At 39.4% G+C, this 19034-nt stretch overlaps 2 protein-coding genes across 2 annotated transcripts; one reads left to right on the top strand and one right to left on the bottom strand.

The window, feature by feature from the left end:
- Window positions 1–5213: 5213 nt before the first annotated feature.
- On the top strand, window positions 5214–8184 carry fshb (follicle stimulating hormone subunit beta). Its single transcript, XM_070920982.1, has 3 exons — window positions 5214–5230; window positions 6454–6637; window positions 7981–8184. The coding sequence occupies exons 2-3, from the start codon at window positions 6479–6481 to the stop codon at window positions 8182–8184; spliced, it is 363 nt and encodes a 120-aa protein (XP_070777083.1). The 5' UTR covers window positions 5214–5230; window positions 6454–6478.
- Window positions 8185–14594: 6410 nt separating this feature from the next.
- On the bottom strand, window positions 14595–19034 carry arl14ep (ADP-ribosylation factor-like 14 effector protein). Its single transcript, XM_070908824.1, has 5 exons — window positions 18938–19034; window positions 17602–17797; window positions 17359–17487; window positions 16249–16289; window positions 14595–15397 (listed from the first exon to the last, which is right to left on the bottom strand). The coding sequence occupies exons 1-5, from the start codon at window positions 19006–19008 to the stop codon at window positions 15169–15171; spliced, it is 666 nt and encodes a 221-aa protein (XP_070764925.1). The 5' UTR covers window positions 19009–19034; the 3' UTR covers window positions 14595–15168.

Below are 19034 nucleotides of genomic sequence, written 5' to 3'. Positions count from 1 at the left end.
TTGCCACCACAGATTTATTTGGATCATTTTGCGCTATGAGACAGTAAAAGTCTTATTCATTGCACCTTTGAAACCTCCCAGGTTTAATTTGATTGTGGAGATAATTGGTTTTTCTGCAGGTACCACCGCGGGCCTGGTGCTGGGATACGCAGCAATCAGTAGCTACAGCCCATTCAGTCCAGTCCATTTGATTCAAACTGTCCGTTTGACTCAGAAACTCTAATTAGGACAAGAACAACCTGTTATTCCAGACCAGAAAACTGATGCAATATCCCTCTAAGGAATCCTAATCATTCCCTTCGGTGTTTTTTTAAATCTCTAGTTGTAATATTCCTGTTGGGATATTTTCGGTTGCTTGTGCAGTCTCCTTCTAAAACGAATTATACAATCGCTGTGCTTCTTTCTCATAAGAGCAAATCTGAAACAAAATGTAAAATCCAATGCAGAGGCTTACAGTATGCTTGTGGAATAATCCGTACTGCTGACAGTGCAAATATCACTCACTGGTTCTTTAAAGAGCTCGTCCTCACAGACATCTCTCTCTCTCTCGCTGTATTTCAGATGCTTACCGAAGACATTAGTGAAGCTCTTTTGTAGTCTGCACAACATGTTGGCAACCTTCCACCCACCACCCACCACACACACACACACACACACACACACACACACACACACACACACACACACACACACACATCATGCACGCTCACCCCTTGCACTTCATTGAGCATCCACCTCAGTCAGCACCAGGGGGAGTTGTGAGGTCAGTAATAATGAGAGGTGATAGAGTGAGGATAGAAGGTGCCTTATTACACACAAGTTTAGATGCACTTTGAAATAATGCCGGAGCTGCAACACAGCAGCATCTGTTGACAAAATCCTGCTGCATCTTACTGAAACATACAAACTGTGCACAGCGGACAAATCTAGTATACTAGAGTCAATTTATTCGAAAGAAAAAACAAACATTTAAATTTAATAGATGTGTTCCAGTGGCACGTGGCATAATGCTCATCCTGTAAACAAGAACATGCTTTTATTTACAATTCACCCATTTGTTCATATATTGTTCAAATAGAGACTTTTAATTATTGTAAACACTAGTTCCCTTTGTTTAAGTTTTAGGAACGGCTGATGAAGTCGAAAGCAAAGTTGGAGACTTTTGACACTGAAGTGTAAGAGTTAATGATGCAATGATAACCTTTTAACCTTGTCAGTATGATGGGAAGTCAAGTTTTGCATCAGTGTACAGCAGGAAAGTTTCATTTAGTCTGGTACATTTGTCTCCTCTAGGCTGAGATTCCTGAGGACAAACTGCATAATACTGCATGGAAAAATCATTCTGCTAAACTATTCAGTTCATGTAGGGATGGGCAATATGGTCGAAATCAATATCATGATGTAATGAATATTCGTCTTATATTGATATTGATATATATTATGTTATGGCAAATTTGTGCAAATCTAAAATAATCACATTTAAAGAGTAACTTATCCTCCCACCAAACTCTTAAAAAGCAGAAGCTTCTTTGACCTTCAGGGGTTTAACTTATCACCTTGCTGCAGTGATGTACAGATGAACTCCAGGACACCGTGACATCACTGTTGGGTGTGGTTACAGGTGCAACAAAGCACACAGGAGTGGTCCAGAGAGGGCGGCCTGGTGTTCAAGGGAAATCATTAGTGTGAAATCTGATAAGTTGATCGAGCGATGTCACTTGAGTCAGTTTGAAAATGACAAAAATCTGGGATTTAGAAAGAAGTGAGCTCACCAGACCTCTGTAGCGCACTCCACATCTCTGCTTCAGGCAAGCAGCTCGAGGCTACATTAGCCGCTACACCTGGATCGAGCTGCATTGTGGGTGATGTAGGCACCAGGTTTTAACAAGAAACAATTCTACAATAGTGGAGAACTTAAGTTACTCTTTAAGTTTAAAGCAAACTGTGTTCCACTGTTTTATACATCAAACTAAATTCTTCAAATGTGTAAAACAGAACTTATCCTTAGATAACAGCATTTTGGAAAAAATATTAAAAATAACATTACATCAAAATGATTTTACATTCTGCTGTTTTACACATATTACACATGGTAAATGTATATAGAGTCCACCATAATGACATACATAGACACTAATGTGGGGAGATATGATGGCTAAAGGAATAAATAAAATGTTGTTTTTTAAGAAAAGAAAATGCCAGAATTCTTTTAGTGACTAGTCAAAAATGTAAATCTTGGACCACACAGTTTAAAAGACCACAGCAAGTAAGTCTGTTCTGAATGATGTGTTCAGGAGATATTCAACAGACAAAGGAACAGAGGTACGTTCATGTCAGACATGGAATTAGATTGGATGTAAAAGAGAAAGTAGAGAACAGAAGAGAGTGAAGAATCATCAGCGGTCGATACACACAAACACACCTACGTCCACTCGGCCTGCACACAGAAACATCCAGCACAGTCACCAAACAAAAGTCTTGTCCTTGGCAGAGCTGTGGAGGCGTTTGTTTAGACCTGATGGAAGGAGGGTGAAAACGTGCTGCGGTGCGTTCAGGGTGCTCTGTGAGTGTTTTTTTTGCAAGCGACACGATGATTTTAAAGGAGTCTGTTTCTCGGTGACTGTGATCACAGACTCGTACGGCAGCAGATGGAGGCTCTGCAGAGAGGGGAGCAAGGTGTGACTGAGTGGGTTTGTGGATGTTGTCAGTCCTGTTATGGGAGTGTTTACGGTGCTGATAAATAAGTGAGGAGGACCAATGACCCATGACTCAAATCTGATGTCGGCAAGATGTACGGCTGGGAGCTGTTTTATCTGTGGCTTCATATAAAGCTTGTTTGAGCTGTTAGACCCAAATGAGCTCAGAGTTATGAACCAGAAAATCATCCTGGACCCTGAAACCATCACCTCGTCCATCATTTCCAAATTGATTCCCAGTGGACATTATAGGGCAGGCCTTCTCTTCTTATGGCTTGGGTAAAAGAGATATAAGATGCTCCCCCGGACTTCCATTTTAATGCTTCTTCAGTGTTGTTTTCCTTTAACTTGCTGCAGCACAAAGTGGCTATTTTTAGGATCATGATATTGACATGAACTTAAAAGTCTTACCCGCCCTTTAGAGATATCAGGTTGACTTTAAGTAAGGTGTTCGTGTAATTAGCATATCAATGCAGTGCATGCATGGATGTAATGGTTTCAGCTCCATACTTAATAAATCAATTTTCAGTGCAGATGCGCTCATTTTAAGAAAGCTGTTATTCAGACTGCTCAGAAAATGACTAATGATGTGTTCTGCTCTGAATACAAGATTAATCAACTATGACTGGTGTTCATTAAGGACAAAATGCATGCTAACAGTGATGTATTTCAGCTGAGGTTTCCTAAAGGGAGTAGTTGCTTTAGAGGACGAGGGTGACGCTCCATAAAAGTCCTGGCAGTTGGGCAGGATGCTGGGGAGAGTCCCCGGTGGCCGCAAGGGCAGACGGAGCAGCAGTTGGATGAACCGTGGCTGCTGCACTTATATTCGACTGCCACTGCAGACCGTCCGGCTCGTGCTGCAGTGCTAACTTTTTACTGAGTGCAGCAGATTACAGAGTTTCTCAAACACAGACAGTCGCAGGCTGTGAAACACAAGCAGTGGCGTAAAAAAAGTACATTTACTCAACTGTAAAAAGTACAATTTTGTTCCATTGTATGTTACTTTATACTTCTACACCACAATATTTGTCATGTATTAATACATTTTTATATCCTTTTTACTCTACATATCTATCTGACAGCCACTCACAGTTTGTTACTTATTACTGATTATACTTAGTTTTACTTTAATGCAGAACTTTTAGCTGTTATTGCTGGTCAGTGTAGAATTGTAAATGATTTGAATGCTCCTTTCACCACTGCATCCAAGTGGAAACTAAATTGCATAGAGAAACTTATGGAGACAGATTATTCATACAGATTCAGAGTGCAGATGAGGTCCCCTGCAGTTGTCGACGTTGATGCATTGGTTTTTAGAACATGCACAGAAAAATACTTTTGCATCTCACAGTGGTGGGACCAGAAAAGATGCTCTGATACTACAGTGTCTTGACGTCTCCAAGCCTGAGGATTGATTAGGGTTATAGAGACTGGGATGGTCTCATTTTTCAACAAACAAAAAACAATGCCAGAACGATTTGAAAGGTGGCATAATTATATAAAAAATAGTGGCTTTAAGTGAGAAATAAAACGCAGACTTGACTCTTGGTCAATCCTTAACTCATGAAAACTCTACCAACACATGCACAACTCGCTCTGTCAACATAATGCAGTTGATCATAAACCGATAAAGTTTATTCGATAGAAGTTCCGCAGAAAATGACAAATATGTAGCTTCTTTGATGATTTGTAGGATAACTTTTACCTCAGGAAAAGATGTTCAGAATCATACTTTATTGATCCCCAGGGGGAAATTAGACAAGTTACAGGTGCTCCCATTCAAGAGTAGAAAAGTAGCATATAAAAAATGAAAAATTAAAAAAAATTGATAAAAAATAGATAAACAATGTATACATTTACAATATGTAAGTGAAAATATAGGAAAATATATATACAATAACAATGTATATGTATGCATATATATGTATGAATTGCACTGGTATTTTTTTTTATAAATAGAGAATAAATAATGGGGTTATAGTTGCTGACAGAAGTGAAATAGTCCAGAATCAGTTAAGTTACATATTGTGTGTGTGTGTGTGTGTGAGTGTGTATATATATATATATACATAAAACACAGACCTCAAGGTGTGTTACTGTCATTAATATGCTGGAAAAATGACAGACAAAAAGCAATGAAGATGAAGCATGGCAAATTAATTACTGCCGCTCGTGTCCGTGTTTTCCGCCTCACTGTGGGGGCAGATTTATTTTTTTATTTCTGCGGTCCATCTAAGCCTCACTCATGTAGTCTAAACAAGATGTCTGTAGATACCGACTCGCTCCTCCTCATGTGTAGGAAAGGCCTTGAGCCTCGGGCCATCCCCGAACTGTGGAGGGAAAGAGGCGAGGATTTGCTTATAAGTCTAAACTGATAGGAAAAATAGCACCGAGCCCGAGGTTGAATAGATTAAAGGGATTTATGAGCAGCAGTATTTAAGTAACGGAGAGGACGGCCACAGGTTGAAAGCTGTTACAGATGTTCAGAGAGTAACAGAAGAAACAAGGTTCAAAGCAACAACTGAGCTTTACAGGTACGTTTTATGTAAATTACATGCTGCTGAAAATATTGTTTTAATAATATAATGAGATTATACTGAGATATGCAACAGATTTGAACTTTTAACAGACTGACTTTCTGTAAAAAAAAAAAAAGCGACCTGTGAAGAATTTGCTTCTCTAGCATCAAGGTAGTTTTCTCTGAATAATATCTACATGCTGTGTGTGTAAAGGTAATTTAAAGGTAATTATAATTCCATCACAGTTTGGAAGCTGTGAGGATGAAAGTCTCTAAAAATATCTATATGATCATTGACAGTCTCCTCATCCCTCTGCAGCTTGAGGAATATGTTTATAACATATAACATTTGTACCTGAGAAATCTATTGCATACAATCTGGCACATGTTAACTGCCCTCTAGTGGATTATCAGAAAGTAGACCAAATTCAAGATGGCAGCCTCCTTGATGGGATGCGACTTGCAGGACTTGACCAAGTCATTTTGTTAATATTTAGAAAGTTATGGTAAGATTTATATTTTTACCAATATTTTAAGATTAGTGGAAGTGACATATAATTACCAAAAAAAGTGTACTTTATTTAGTTGTAACATCATATTGTTTTTTGGTGATAATGGTTTAATGATCTTAGTCTTAAGACATGTTCAATTTTTTTATGTTTTGAGCTCCACAAACAAATCCCACTCACCTCAGTTGCTTCGGGGTGGAAATCTCAGAGACGGACATCTCTCGACAAACAAAACCAAAAAGTATCTGTTTGGCTAGAAAGGTGTAATACAGCTGAACCAACCCTTTAAGTCCTGAAAAACCATTTTAGTTTCCTCTCTGAAAATAGATTTGGCACAGTTTTCTAGTCAAATCTTCTCTTCTCTATTTCATTACAGATAATATTCTATTTTACAGCACATGCATACTATTACCTCCACTACTAGAACTGTAATAGTAGTTTTACAAACTGACTCAAACAATGATGTACATTTTAAAAGCCTAGCTGCTTCAGATGGCGTGTGACATTAACCAGAGATGATTTCATCGTGTCCATGTAACTGCAGTGGTGTTTCAAGTAGATACAAAAGCAAAACACAAATATCTCCCGTAGATCTAAGAGCACCACTAACCCACGAGCCCCTGAATGATTTAATCACACGGTGCCTCACTTTAATCCACATTAACTTGTTGGATCCTCTGACGTGGTTTTAAAGTATCTGATGTGAGACCTGATTCCCCTCTTGTGGCAGGCGTCTGTGCTGCACCCGGCAGAGGATGCAGCTGGTTGTCATGGCAGCAGTGCTGGCGCTGGCGGGGGCGGGGCAGGGCTGCAGCTTCGGCTGTCATCTAACCAACATCAGCATCCCCGTGGAGAGCTGTGGCGGCACGGAGAACGTCTACACCACCGTATGTGAAGGACAGTGCTACCACGAGGTGACGGATGATTCAAACTCTGAACACAGCTGCCTCTAAAGTGGAAAAACTGCACTTATTCATAACAACTAATGAGACGTGTGCATTTATTCTGCTTATATGCATGAATATAAAAGTTCAACTCTGCCAACTGATCATGCTCCAGTTTATAAAGTTCACAATATGAATATGAATATTACTTTAGTGTTGGGAAACATTATTGATCACTTTCTAAGTTAGATAAGCTTTCAGGAGTTTTAATCCCATTTAATTGATTAGTTGTACGGTGGCCCTGAGCGCTCAAATGCTCACATGCAAATAGACAAAACACAAGTAATAAGCTTTGTGCTTTGTAAATATCTTTGTAAACCATTATCTTGTAAACCAAAAGTGAATTACACATTTTTAAATTTATACTAATTTGTAATAATTTCATAACATGAGAATTTATAAACAGTGGATTTGTGTGACCACAATAATGGGCCTTATTGATAACATGTATGGATCGTTTTCGTAGTACAACTATTGGATTTCTAGTCGTTTTAAAAGTCGACCCCCACAATTCCACACAGTAAGATATGTAAGGAAGTATATGTGAGCAATAAATTACAAATACAAGGCCGTATAAGTTAATATATCCCTAGACTTATACATAATTGCTATTGACTTTTTCCTGAATTTTTCCTTTGATATAGTCAATATGTTGTTTCCAAATAAACACGAGATTAATTAGGGAAACATCTCCCACAACATGACAACACATTTCTATTTGGATGTGTTTTCTCGTGTTGAGCTCTCAGGGCCACCGTACAGCGTGATACAACTTTATCACAGATTTCCACACTTCAAACAGGAAAAGAATAACGTTGAATCACATAACAGAATAAAAAGAGACAAGTCAACACATGTTACATGGTTAAAGGTTAAATCTGTAATTGTATGACCATATAAATGATTGATCTATTATTGATATTAAAGGCAATTTGTTTTAACTTGTTTTAAATGTGGGAGCCTCCAGGTTTACTGTCGCATTCACATTACTGATGTAAACACACCTTTTGCAGCGTCTGTTAGATTTAGATGTGGTCAAGTATTAGTTATTTTATTAAAAGACAGATTACAGTTTTATATTGTTCTCAATGTTTGCGGTTAGACAGCCGTTTTGTATCCATTTGAATCTCTTTATCTGTTTGTTTAAGTAAAGAGTGCAAGCAGAAGTCAGCTGCTTACAATCATCTGCAGTTAAAATGCCTTGAATTAAAAAACAAAAATCTTTTTTGTTATCACCTACTCATGTGAGGGACTGAATTAATTCATGTCCACGTGTTTAATCCTACGCCGCCGTCTGTCGGTGTCTATGACAGGATCCGGTCTACATCGGCCATCATGACTGGGCTGAACAGAAGATCTGTAACGGGGACTGGACCTATGTGGTGAAACACATTAAAGGGTGTCCAGTGGGTGTCACCTACCCTGTGGCCAGAAACTGCGAGTGCACCGCATGTAACCCAGGAAACACGGACTGTGGCCGCTTTCCTAGAGACATATCCAGCTGTCTATCCTTTTAAAGACACCTGTCGTCTGTCCTGCATTTACTTAAAATAAACAGGTATCACTCAAGTTTTTGTCTTTTATTCACTACATACTTTATGTTTTAAATGTGTCCTTTTATATCTCGTCAAATCATCAGTCAGTTGTTAGCAGCACATTTCAACCCGCTCTGATTTTAAAGTTATAAAAGCCAACTGAGAGATTAAATGTCCCACCAACATTTTCCCTTCTTCTTCTGACCAACGACCCCTAACATTCAATAATCCTGCATTTCAAGTTTTCATGAGAATGGGAGGTCGTCCCACAAGAAAAAGAGCAGGCCTCACCTCTTTCTTTCTTTTTTTGACAGGTAGAAATGAAAATATAGAGTTTGCAGTATATCCAAAAGCTCCACTGAAGTGGCTGCTGATCGGTGGCTCTCTTCAGGAGGATGCACTAAATTTAGAAACAGCTCCGTAAGCAAAATCTTCCTCTCATCAGAACTCTTACAATATCATGCATTGTTAGGGTGTTGCAGATATCAGATGTCAGGAAGATAATGTAAAGGACATAATGTGATGCAGCATGAGTAACGAATGCTGTTTGTGTCTGCACTTGAGGCGTTATTGCAATGGCGCTATGTGATGCTGCTGCTGCTGCTGCTTCTTACATTTTCTGCACTGTTGGAAGAGTTCGACATTGTGGGAAATATGCTTATTCGCTCTGTAGCCGAGTGTTAGACGCGAGGATCAGAGCTGTAGGTTCATTTTTAACGAGCAGATGTGAGAGTGGTATCAGTCATTTCGTCTTAGTCTCTGTAATAAAGCGAAGAAACGCATTTCCCAAAATGTCGCATTGATACTTTAATGCGTGTTTACAGTACGTTCTGTGTTAATATTGGCTGTTCTTCCCAGAGTATGATTGGCCGTGTGATGCAGACTTCTGCTTTGTTAATGGAGGTAACTGCTGAACAAGTTGCCATAAACAACAGGACCTGCCGGCAGCCTTTAATGAGTGCTCAACAAATATGTGAAATATTCTTTAACTTGGTACAAAAGTCAAACCACAGCAGTAAAATCAGCGTGTGCTTTTTGTTCTACAGGACTGCATTGTTTTTATCTCAAACTGAAGACTTTTGCCTGAAAATTCAGGAGAGTATATTTCAAAACTCCACAAAGGCAGAACTAATGAACCTCTTTGCAGAGAAATGAGAAGAATAATAAATCAGCTCTCTATCCTGGAGTCCACTGCAGACTGTCACCGTTTCTATGATACAGAATGGAAAAGGCTTGTTTTAGCCAAAAGCAGGTGCAGTTTCTGAGTGGAGATTGTTAGAGTTACATCTTATTAATCCAGAGACGTGGACTAACCCGAGGCCCCTGCTAATGACCGAGAGCTCACTCATTAACATGACAACCTGTTAATTATAACCTACAGTGTTGTGACTTGGCAGCTTACCAGCTTTACCCTGCCATGATCTCCTTTAGCGGGGAATTCAGGCAATACAGTATAATGTGTTGTCAGCATTACTGCAGTGAAGGAATGTCATACAGAAAAGCATCATTTTAGGATTGAATGTTTGCTCTGAGGTATAATTGTAGGTAGGAAGGTAGGAGGGAGCACGACTACTTGTTCCCCAGTTTTTTTCTAAAACAAGTGAAGGGGAGGGGGGGGCTCCAAATGATAGAATATTTATTAGTTTTATTGCTTGTAAAATTGAATATTGAAGCTCAAATATGGTGAAGAAATTGATAGAATAGTGACAGCACACAGGCTACTATGGGCTTGTTGTGGCAGTTTGTTAACTTTTTAAGGACTTTCAGGGTACTTCAGCCATTTAGTATTGCACTACTATAAAGTTTTGGTACTCACACGACACTGATTAAACAAAGAATGATAGAGGATAATATGGCTTTTAGTCCCTAGTATGGGTCAAGCTCCAAAACTAGTTGAGCAACTCAAATTCATCTTTCATTACACATCATCAGGGTTATTTTTTTCAAACTTTGGAAAGCTCCCTCCAGAGCCAAAGAAGACATTCTTCAGCTGTGTTCACAGGCCGAACTCCTCATAAACATGCAGAATGAAGATGTGGATCAAAAGAGCAGTATCAGAGTGGTTACTTTTTGAAGTTTAGTCTCATCTGGAGTGATTTTAAATGTGTGCAGCTATAGAAATCTTGCATTTAAAGGGTGTTAATATGTCAGCCAGCCGGTTTAGTGCAAGGGTCAAAGCCAAAGTGCCCTAACAAGTGAGACAATCAATGAAAAGATTAATGATAGAACATAACGCAGCAAAGAAATAAGATGTGGGCAGATTACAGAAAGTATTTTTTGTACTTTAAGACAGCAGCACACTGAAGGAAGTTCAGGAAGGAAGATATATGAGAGAAGGAGCTGAAGTATTTCATGGACAGACAAGTTTACAGCTTGTTGTTTGGAGGCTGGGAGGAAAAAAACAGATGGAGTGATGACGGACCCTGCAGGCGAAGCCGGCATGTAGAGGTGGACTGAAGGTGCTGTGTGAGGGTGCTGCTTTCTTAGCCTCCACTTCATCACAACATCAACATTGCACCCTGAGGCACACAACCAGCAGAGGATAGATGTGACTTGATGGAATCTCAGGAAGATGGAGATAAAGCCGTTCTGGGTGGCGATTATAGCTCTTCTCTTGAAATATTGGCAAATAAAAGGCATTAGAAGAGCACAAACCTCCACCAGTGCTGAATGAATCCCCAAAGACATCATTTCCACCACTTACAGCTACAGGTTAAAGTGAATTAATCAATCCCAAACCCTACAGCTAAAATCGCTGTTATCTCTGTTAGTTTCATAGTTATGGCTAAAAAAAAATACAATAATGACGGGAATCCCATATCCAAATCGCTGCCAACCTCTAATGAATTGTTCTCTGGCCAAAGGCTGACTGGTCTTTTTCAAGAAAATCTGATGTTATGTTTAAGAGATAAGCAGCTCACAAACTTGCATGTGAAAACATCAACTTCTTGCCAGAGGTTGAAATTGATTTGTGGATTTCTGCCCATTGATAAAGAAACACAAGCAGGACGATAAAAGATAAATGACTTTAGGGCTGGAGGTAACAATTCTTTTTGTTATTGATTAATGTGCCTGTTATTTGTTTGAATAATCTAAAAATAGGGATCGTTCTCACAGCCTAAGGTGACATCTTCAAATAAGGAGACAAAATCCAAATATAGTTACAATGAGATAAAACAGAGAATATCAGCCATCTTTACATTTGAAGGTTAATATTTGGCATTTTAGCTCTTGGGATGGCAGTGTTGGTCGGTTGCTCCACCACTTTGGTCCAAACTGAAATATCTCAACAACTATTGGATGGATTGCCATGAAAGTTTGTACAGACATTTGTGTCCTCCTCAGGATGAATTGTAAAAAAAAGTTGTTGTTTATGTACAAATACCTGCAAAACGAATGTCACTCCCATCAGCCTTAGCTGTTCTTTGTGTTCAGTGCTGATTAGCAACTTAGCATGCTAAAGAAAGATGGTGAACGTGGTAAATATCAAACCTGCTAAACATTCACACGTTTGAATTGTCATTGTGCGCATGTTAGCATGGTAAAGTTAGCATTAGCTCAAAGCATCGCTATGTCTAAGTACAGCATCACAGACGAGACTTTGGACTCTTCTTGATGTTTGATAAATGGCTGAAATTATTACTCAATTATCAAAATGGTTGTCAATACAGTTTCTGTTTGTCCGATCGATTAATCAGCCAATTGTTTCAGCACTACTGAATTAATAAAACAAGCTAGCAATTCATCAGATTCATGATAGTATATGTACTTAACTGCACACACACACACACACGTATATATATACTGAAAAATGGGACAGCCACATTACTTCATCTTCTCTGTCGACATCCAGACGGACCTTCGACCTACTCGCCCTCATGTTCATAGATTTTGTTTCAGCCTTTAACTCCCACCGACTCTTCTGTCACATCTCCGGTTCACTGTGAACGCTGCAGGCTGGATATCTGCTGACAGACTTCAGTGCCTTCAGCTCATTGGTGTCCTTTAATGGCGGCTTGTTTTTATCCAGCAGCTCCCTGGAGGTTTGTGCTCTCCCCTCACCAACGACTGCCGCAGCCAATATTTAGATGGACATTTTATCAAGTTTATAGACGAGTCTGTCACTCTGCTTCCTCTGCTGGAGGGAGGAAATGGACGCGGTCATGTAGTGGATGACTTTGTGGCATGATGATGAATTCTTTTTCCTTGGGTTGAATTTTCTAAAAACTAAGGACAATAGATTTACTTTAGAAGGTTATATGCAGCACGGTCCAGAGCACACTATTATCACTACTATCTTTTATTAATGGCTGTTAATGGAAGTTGCTTTGCTGAATTGCGCTTTCCTGCATTTGCTTTCCTGGTTTGGCAGCTTGAATTTAATTAATATGTGATTTACGCCAGAGTACCGGTACCAAACTGAAACGAGAGCTGCAGCCCTCCAGTGAAATAACCAGTAATTTATTCGTTCCCACAGCAACTGGGCTGCTTTGTGTTAGCAAATGAACTCATGTAGCCCATTAACAAGACTAAGAATCTACAGTCATGCTAGCTGCTCTGTGAGACTGTACTTAGGCACACAGGTGCTTTGTGCAAAATACTAATGTCAGCGTGCTAACATGAATGACATTAGTTTTGCAGGTATTTTGGTCATAAGAATTTAATCACCAAATGTAGAGGACAGATTCAAATTTGGACCTGATGATGGCGCTCTATACAAGGCTACAGGATGTCAAAGTAATTCAGAATCAGAATCAGAAATACTTAATTGATCCCCCGGGGGGGAGGCAATTCATGGCAATTCATCCAATAGTTGTTTCTTGATTTCACTAAAAAAACGAAATGTAACCTTCATTGAGGCGCTTGAAAAAAAGTCAGTGGAAACACCAAACAGTAGGATTCATCCTTTGGGCACCATGAACGTCTGTACCACATTTCATGGCAATTCAGCCATTTGTTGTCAAGACATTTCACTAAAAACTGCAAATGCCAACCTCATGGTGGCGCTAGAGGAAAAGTCAGGGGCAGTCACCAGCAGTCAGTTTGAGAGAGTAAGCGTCATTTAAAGGCTGATGTCTGGTCTTGGAGTGTCTCCTGCACTTGAAGCTGAACGAACAGAGAAAGTATTTTAACTTAAATTTGAGTTTGGAGCAAAACTTCAGCTGCTTTGATGAATGGCTTGTTTGCATCGACTAGGTTTTTATAAATATTAATAAGCTTCATTTATATGTAGCCCTTTCAAAATGAGCTATAAAATGCACTGTGAAGACAGTGGCAATGAAAACATAATGAAAAAAAACAAAACAGCACACCAACATTTATTAAAACAACATGGCTTCTGTGATGTTATGATAAGCTCACACCACATTTTCCCAACAAGACAATGAGGACTGAGGCATTTGATTTACATTCACATCCACCACCTTAACCGTGCTTTTCATTCCTTGCTGCCAATGTTTCCTGGAAATAAGGAGGATGAGGATATGAAAGCAAAACAAACCCTGGACTGCATGACACTTGACCTACAGCTGAGCTCTCAAGGACAGCAGAATGTGTATAAATGAGACACTGTGAGCAGCTCTGCAACTCTTTCTTTAGCCGGCGTGATGAACTGCTGTGTCATGGAGCTTGCCTACAGCCAGTGTGTAAGGGGTCCCCTAAGTGTTCATAGTGATAATCAAGCAAGACTGACCTAATGGAAATAAAAATGAATTGCATTTTAAATGCTAGTTGGATGACTCACACAGACACATTCATTAATGTCTTTACTTGTTAAAATGCCTCCATATAACATCACATAATGGAACTTTTAGCTGTCAGGAAAGGGGGGGGGGGGGTATGCTGTGATTTAGGAAGCACTGCCTTCCCTACACCACCGCCTATGACTGGACAGATTAGTCAGTTTAACCCTGCCCTTAAATCCACCTGCTTTTTCCCACTGGGGAGAGGATCCTTTGATTCATTCGGTTAATTTAACTCAGTGGTTTACAGCAGCTCCTGAAGTGCAACTGATCATGCATAGTTTAAAACATGCAGTTTAAAACACAGCACGAAGCTTTCCGGAGATCCCGCTGAGCTTTTTGTCTCATTAACTGCTGAAAGTAGCATCTCCTGGATTAACTGTTGAAGAGTTTTCCAGATAAGCAGTTGTGACTGTGACGAGTCCCCGAAGAAGCAACATGTTTGAGTGTAAATATACCAAGAAAAGTCATACATGGAGGTGTTCTGAAGCTCCAACACTACAAATACCAAAATGTTCTTGTTACTACAAAACATTGTCAGGGATTCAATAAATCAAAAACGTATTGCTCCAAGATTCATATTCATTACTTATAATTACTAATTAATTATAGTGTCGCTGAAAAAGGTTTCTTGACAGATTTTTGGTTCGACAGCTTTCTTTTTAATAAGAACTATACAATGTGTACATATACGTCTCTCTCTTATTCATAAATGTCACACGAATAAACCAACTGCACTACAGACTATTTAGTCATGGGAAACCCTTCATCTTGCTTCAGATCCTTAAATGTTTTGCATCCTGATGTTAGTTGCTAATTTCAGATTTATATTCTTACATATTTTTTCTCCTCTTTAAAAGATTCAAGTAGAAAACACATTTAAAAGTATATTTAACTACACAAAATTCAAAACTCATTGGGACAAAGTGGAATTAGGAGTCAGTTGGACATAAAAACAACACGTTAAGTTATTCCCACCTCTGCAGATGTTACAGCACATCACCAGTGCAGACGTTAAACAGTAAGAAAATAAGTTTATTAACACAGAATGGTACACAATGGAAAAAAAACTTTAATGGACAGAAACAACAACAACAACAACAGAATACTTACATTGTTCTGCATACGTTTCTTCCACGAGCAGCAGGTAGTAGTTATTGTGGAAGATTCCTTTAAAAAAGCATCACAGCCTCCTGATGACATGATTGAGCATTCAAAGCCTAAACTAAACAGCAAACTTGTTCCGGATGATCTCTCCACCCTCCACCTCCACCTGCTCGTAAAGCCACTTCCTGTCACAGCGACACTCGACTCCACACTTGCGCGAGCTGCAGTCGGGGCAGGGGTAGAAGCAGCCCATACAGTCCACATCCAGGCAGTCGCACATGTCCTTGCAGTTGGACAGCAGTCGGCCTTTGCTGTCGTACACTCTGCTCTTGGCTCCAATGGTCTGTCTGCATGCATGAGATGAAAGGCTGACATTCCTGCGTGACTTCTTCACTTTAATGCAACAATGTCGACGAGTTTTCGTGAAGCATTTTCCCCCCTCAGTGGTTTTCTTTAATTACTGTTTCCGCTTTATTTATATCTGACGGTATAAAATGATCACAGCTGAGTAAAAACTCTCTCTGTGTAGATTTGCATCTTTCGTGATGCGATGCAGTCGGCATCCACCAGTCTGGCAATGACAATTAATGTTATGAAACATTCACTGAGGGGTGAAAACCTGGGGACAGTTTTGTCTTTCACATCATTATGAAACAATGGATGTATCTACATTCAGATTTAATTAATCTCATTAACCAGCCGAGGACCTAAAGGAAAACAATACCCTCTGAAACCTCCTGCAGGACTGATGCCATCAGATTGGGATGCTATTTATAACTTTTGGAGCACCAACATTCCCCAAACCTGCCTCATCTCGTCCTGATTCCCTACATATGGCGAAATGAGTTCCAACCACTCACAATTCTCATTATTTCTTTCTTGAATGACAATGGAAACCATATATACAGTTTTGTCTCGAATCACAGTTTCACAAGAAAGTCTGGTCGTGGCCACATTACAAAAGGGGTCAGAAAAAGCAGCATATTTTCCACTTAGCCTCAACAATCATTCCCAGACACAACTAACTCGTGCCCGAGTGAAACAGCAGCGGGTTTGTCTGGGATGGGCTGCATGATGAAAAGAGCTCGGCGTTTCCAAGGACACTCATTCACTTCACTGAATAGCAGAAGAAATACTTCTATTATACAATTCAGTAGAGCTACTGTGAGAATGAAACAACACCCACACACTGTCTCACCTGTCAGACAGTTGTTTTCCTCCACGGCCTCCTCGTCCACCCTGTGTCAAAATAAGTAAGTACATTTTATGCTAAGGTAAATTATCCCCACAATACTTTGTGCATTTGTTATAGTTAGACATCTGAAAAAGGCCAATTGTGGTTTCATGGTCTTAAGACAGCACTGCTTTGTTTCAAACGATGATGATGGTGAATGTATTGTAGCTATGGCTCCAGTGATGCCTCTGACAATAATCACATCTTCCTAAATCTTACTATTAAATTTCAATAAATTAGGCTCCACCAGATGAAACTTTTATTTAATAATCATGGCAATCTGATGATTTGTTTTTTAATACTAGGATTAATATTACAGCTCTCTGCATCTGTTATGAGCCGTTATCATCATCACTACTATAACTACTACCATCACTATTATTATTGCTATTGTTAGTAGTAGCCACAGCAGTAATAACACATTGTGGTTGAGGCTCATGAAACTCTTTGGCCACTGTGACGACCTCTGACTATGTCAGTGCTCCTCCTGCTGTTTTGTGTTCTCTTTTTGCAGGTAGAGATGGGCGGAGCCATCCAATTTGTCCTTCACCTGGGCATGCTGGGCCTAGGTTATTTAGGCTGGCTCTGTATTCTGTCTCCCTCTCTCTCCTACCATCATCATTTGGTGTTTTGGGTTTGGTTTACCCTTGGTTTTGCCTTAACAACACTACACATACATTCAGCATTGCATTCACCACTGACTTGCAGACTACAGATTAATTTATTACTTTTGCCTTTGTCTTCCTTCCGATTAAAACATTGTTTAAATTACCTCTTTGTCTAGCTCACTGAGCCTGGGCTGTGACACCACAATGTGGACACTTTTTCATCTTCAGTTTGTTGTGTTTGTGTAAACATCATGACATTGGGAGAATTTAAGGATTAAAGGTACTTTCTTGGGTTTTAGCCAATTTACTACTTAAAACTTAAAGTATCTTTCAAAAAAGAATGATCTGCAATGTATTGACAATTTAAAGTAAATGAGCTATCACATTCAAAACACTTGTATGATACTTTAACAGTTAACACAACATTATCTACCCACAGTACAGACAAAGGTAACAGAAAACTCACCCTCATTCCTCCTCTTTTTTCTCGGCGCAGACTGATGACCTCTTTCGCTCTGTCTCGGTCTGCTTGTGTTGCCAATTGATTTGTGACATTTGCCTCCTTCGGCATCACACCTCTTTTACGAAGTTCAATCTGTGGAATTTTTACAGTTAATCTATTCACTTTACATAAAAGTAAAACAGGATGACTTGTTTAGACTGAAAACAAACCATCTATAATGTAGTATATAATGTTGTGAACCCACACCTTTGATGAATCCTGCGAATGGGTGAATATGGTTGGCACGGCATCCTCCCTCAGAAACTGTTTGCCATTGTAGTCCCTGAAGCAGTCGGTCCTGAAATGCTCGGAGCAGAGGCAGGTGTTGGCAGTTGGGATTAAGCTTTTCATCCCCAGGCTGAGCACCCATTTGCTGGCAAGTTGAGGCTTGCTGAGCGGGAACCTGATACACATGAGAAGGAGTTGACAGCTTAAAACCAGGCTGCAGGATGCATTACCTCAACCATCACACCTGTTAAGATAATGACTAACAGTCTGAACTTAATCACTGTACATTTTTTTTTTTTATGACTGGACAGTTATGGTGAGGGAGATCGTGCACTATCAGATATATAAAACATATCTATTAGTTATCTTAACATCAGACCAAGATGCTACTAAATCACATACTCTTTTCTGTGTGTTGGAAATATTTAAGTGGACATACGCAATTGTCTAAGTGAGCAGCACACAAAATTTGATGCAGTAACATTTTATCAAGACATCATAAGTCATAAGTAACCTACATGTTAAAGGGTTAAGTGTGTAAGTGCAGGTTTGTGAGTTATTGTTGAGTCACCTCTCGTTCACTAACTAAACTAATGTTATGAGTATTCTTTTATTACTCATTTATCTTTCCGTGTTGATTATTATTGCCAACCATTATTTTCTTATCTTTCTTTTATTATCTGCATTTTAAAAAGGCACACGTTTGTGGTTTATTTTGCAAGTAGATACTTGTAAAAAAAATGTAATCTGATAACTCCCAAAAATAATGTTGTCACAAGTATGTCAGGAATCTTCGTTAACAAGTGGAAAAGCTTAATTCCGGAGACATTGGTCTCAGGAACCATGTCAGGACTTTGTCCAGCAGGCTGCTGGAGCCAGCTCGGGTTTGTCTCTTGTGAAAGAATAAACTCTATTGTATTAAACTCTGATCATCTCCAGTGAATTCTTTGAACCTGTTGAGACTCCAGTAGCTAATCAATGGTGCAATAAGCTAAGTGTTGGTGAAGAAGTCCAGACTCCATACCCTGGTCCTGACCTTGTCCTAATGAATGGTAATATAAGGTTATTAGCGTTAACTTAGAGCTACAAAAACTAACATTAGCTCTGATGCACTACCAAAGTCGAAAACTTAGTTCTAACGTTACCTTAAAACTTTTAATAGCCAAGAGCAGATATTGTCAATGAACTTACTTTAAAAGCAAAGTCATCATGTCGGTGTCTAAGTTCTGACTTATCAAATTAACGTTAAAGCTGACGTGAAACTGTTGAAAGATCTGTTGTACCGAAAACTTCTGCTCAACCGGTGAAAACTTACCTGTAAAATCTTATTTCCGACCCTTTGACGAACTTATTGTTGCACCCTATTGCCGCACAAATAACGGGCATGTTGTCCTTTTTTGTCGATGCGATAG

This window comes from Enoplosus armatus, chromosome 1 (assembly GCF_043641665.1).
Source record: "Enoplosus armatus isolate fEnoArm2 chromosome 1, fEnoArm2.hap1, whole genome shotgun sequence".
NCBI classification, from domain to species: Eukaryota; Metazoa; Chordata; class Actinopteri; order Centrarchiformes; family Enoplosidae; genus Enoplosus; species Enoplosus armatus.
Note: the sequence above shows the minus strand (reverse complement) of the source record. Positions and strands in the feature narration are given on the sequence as shown.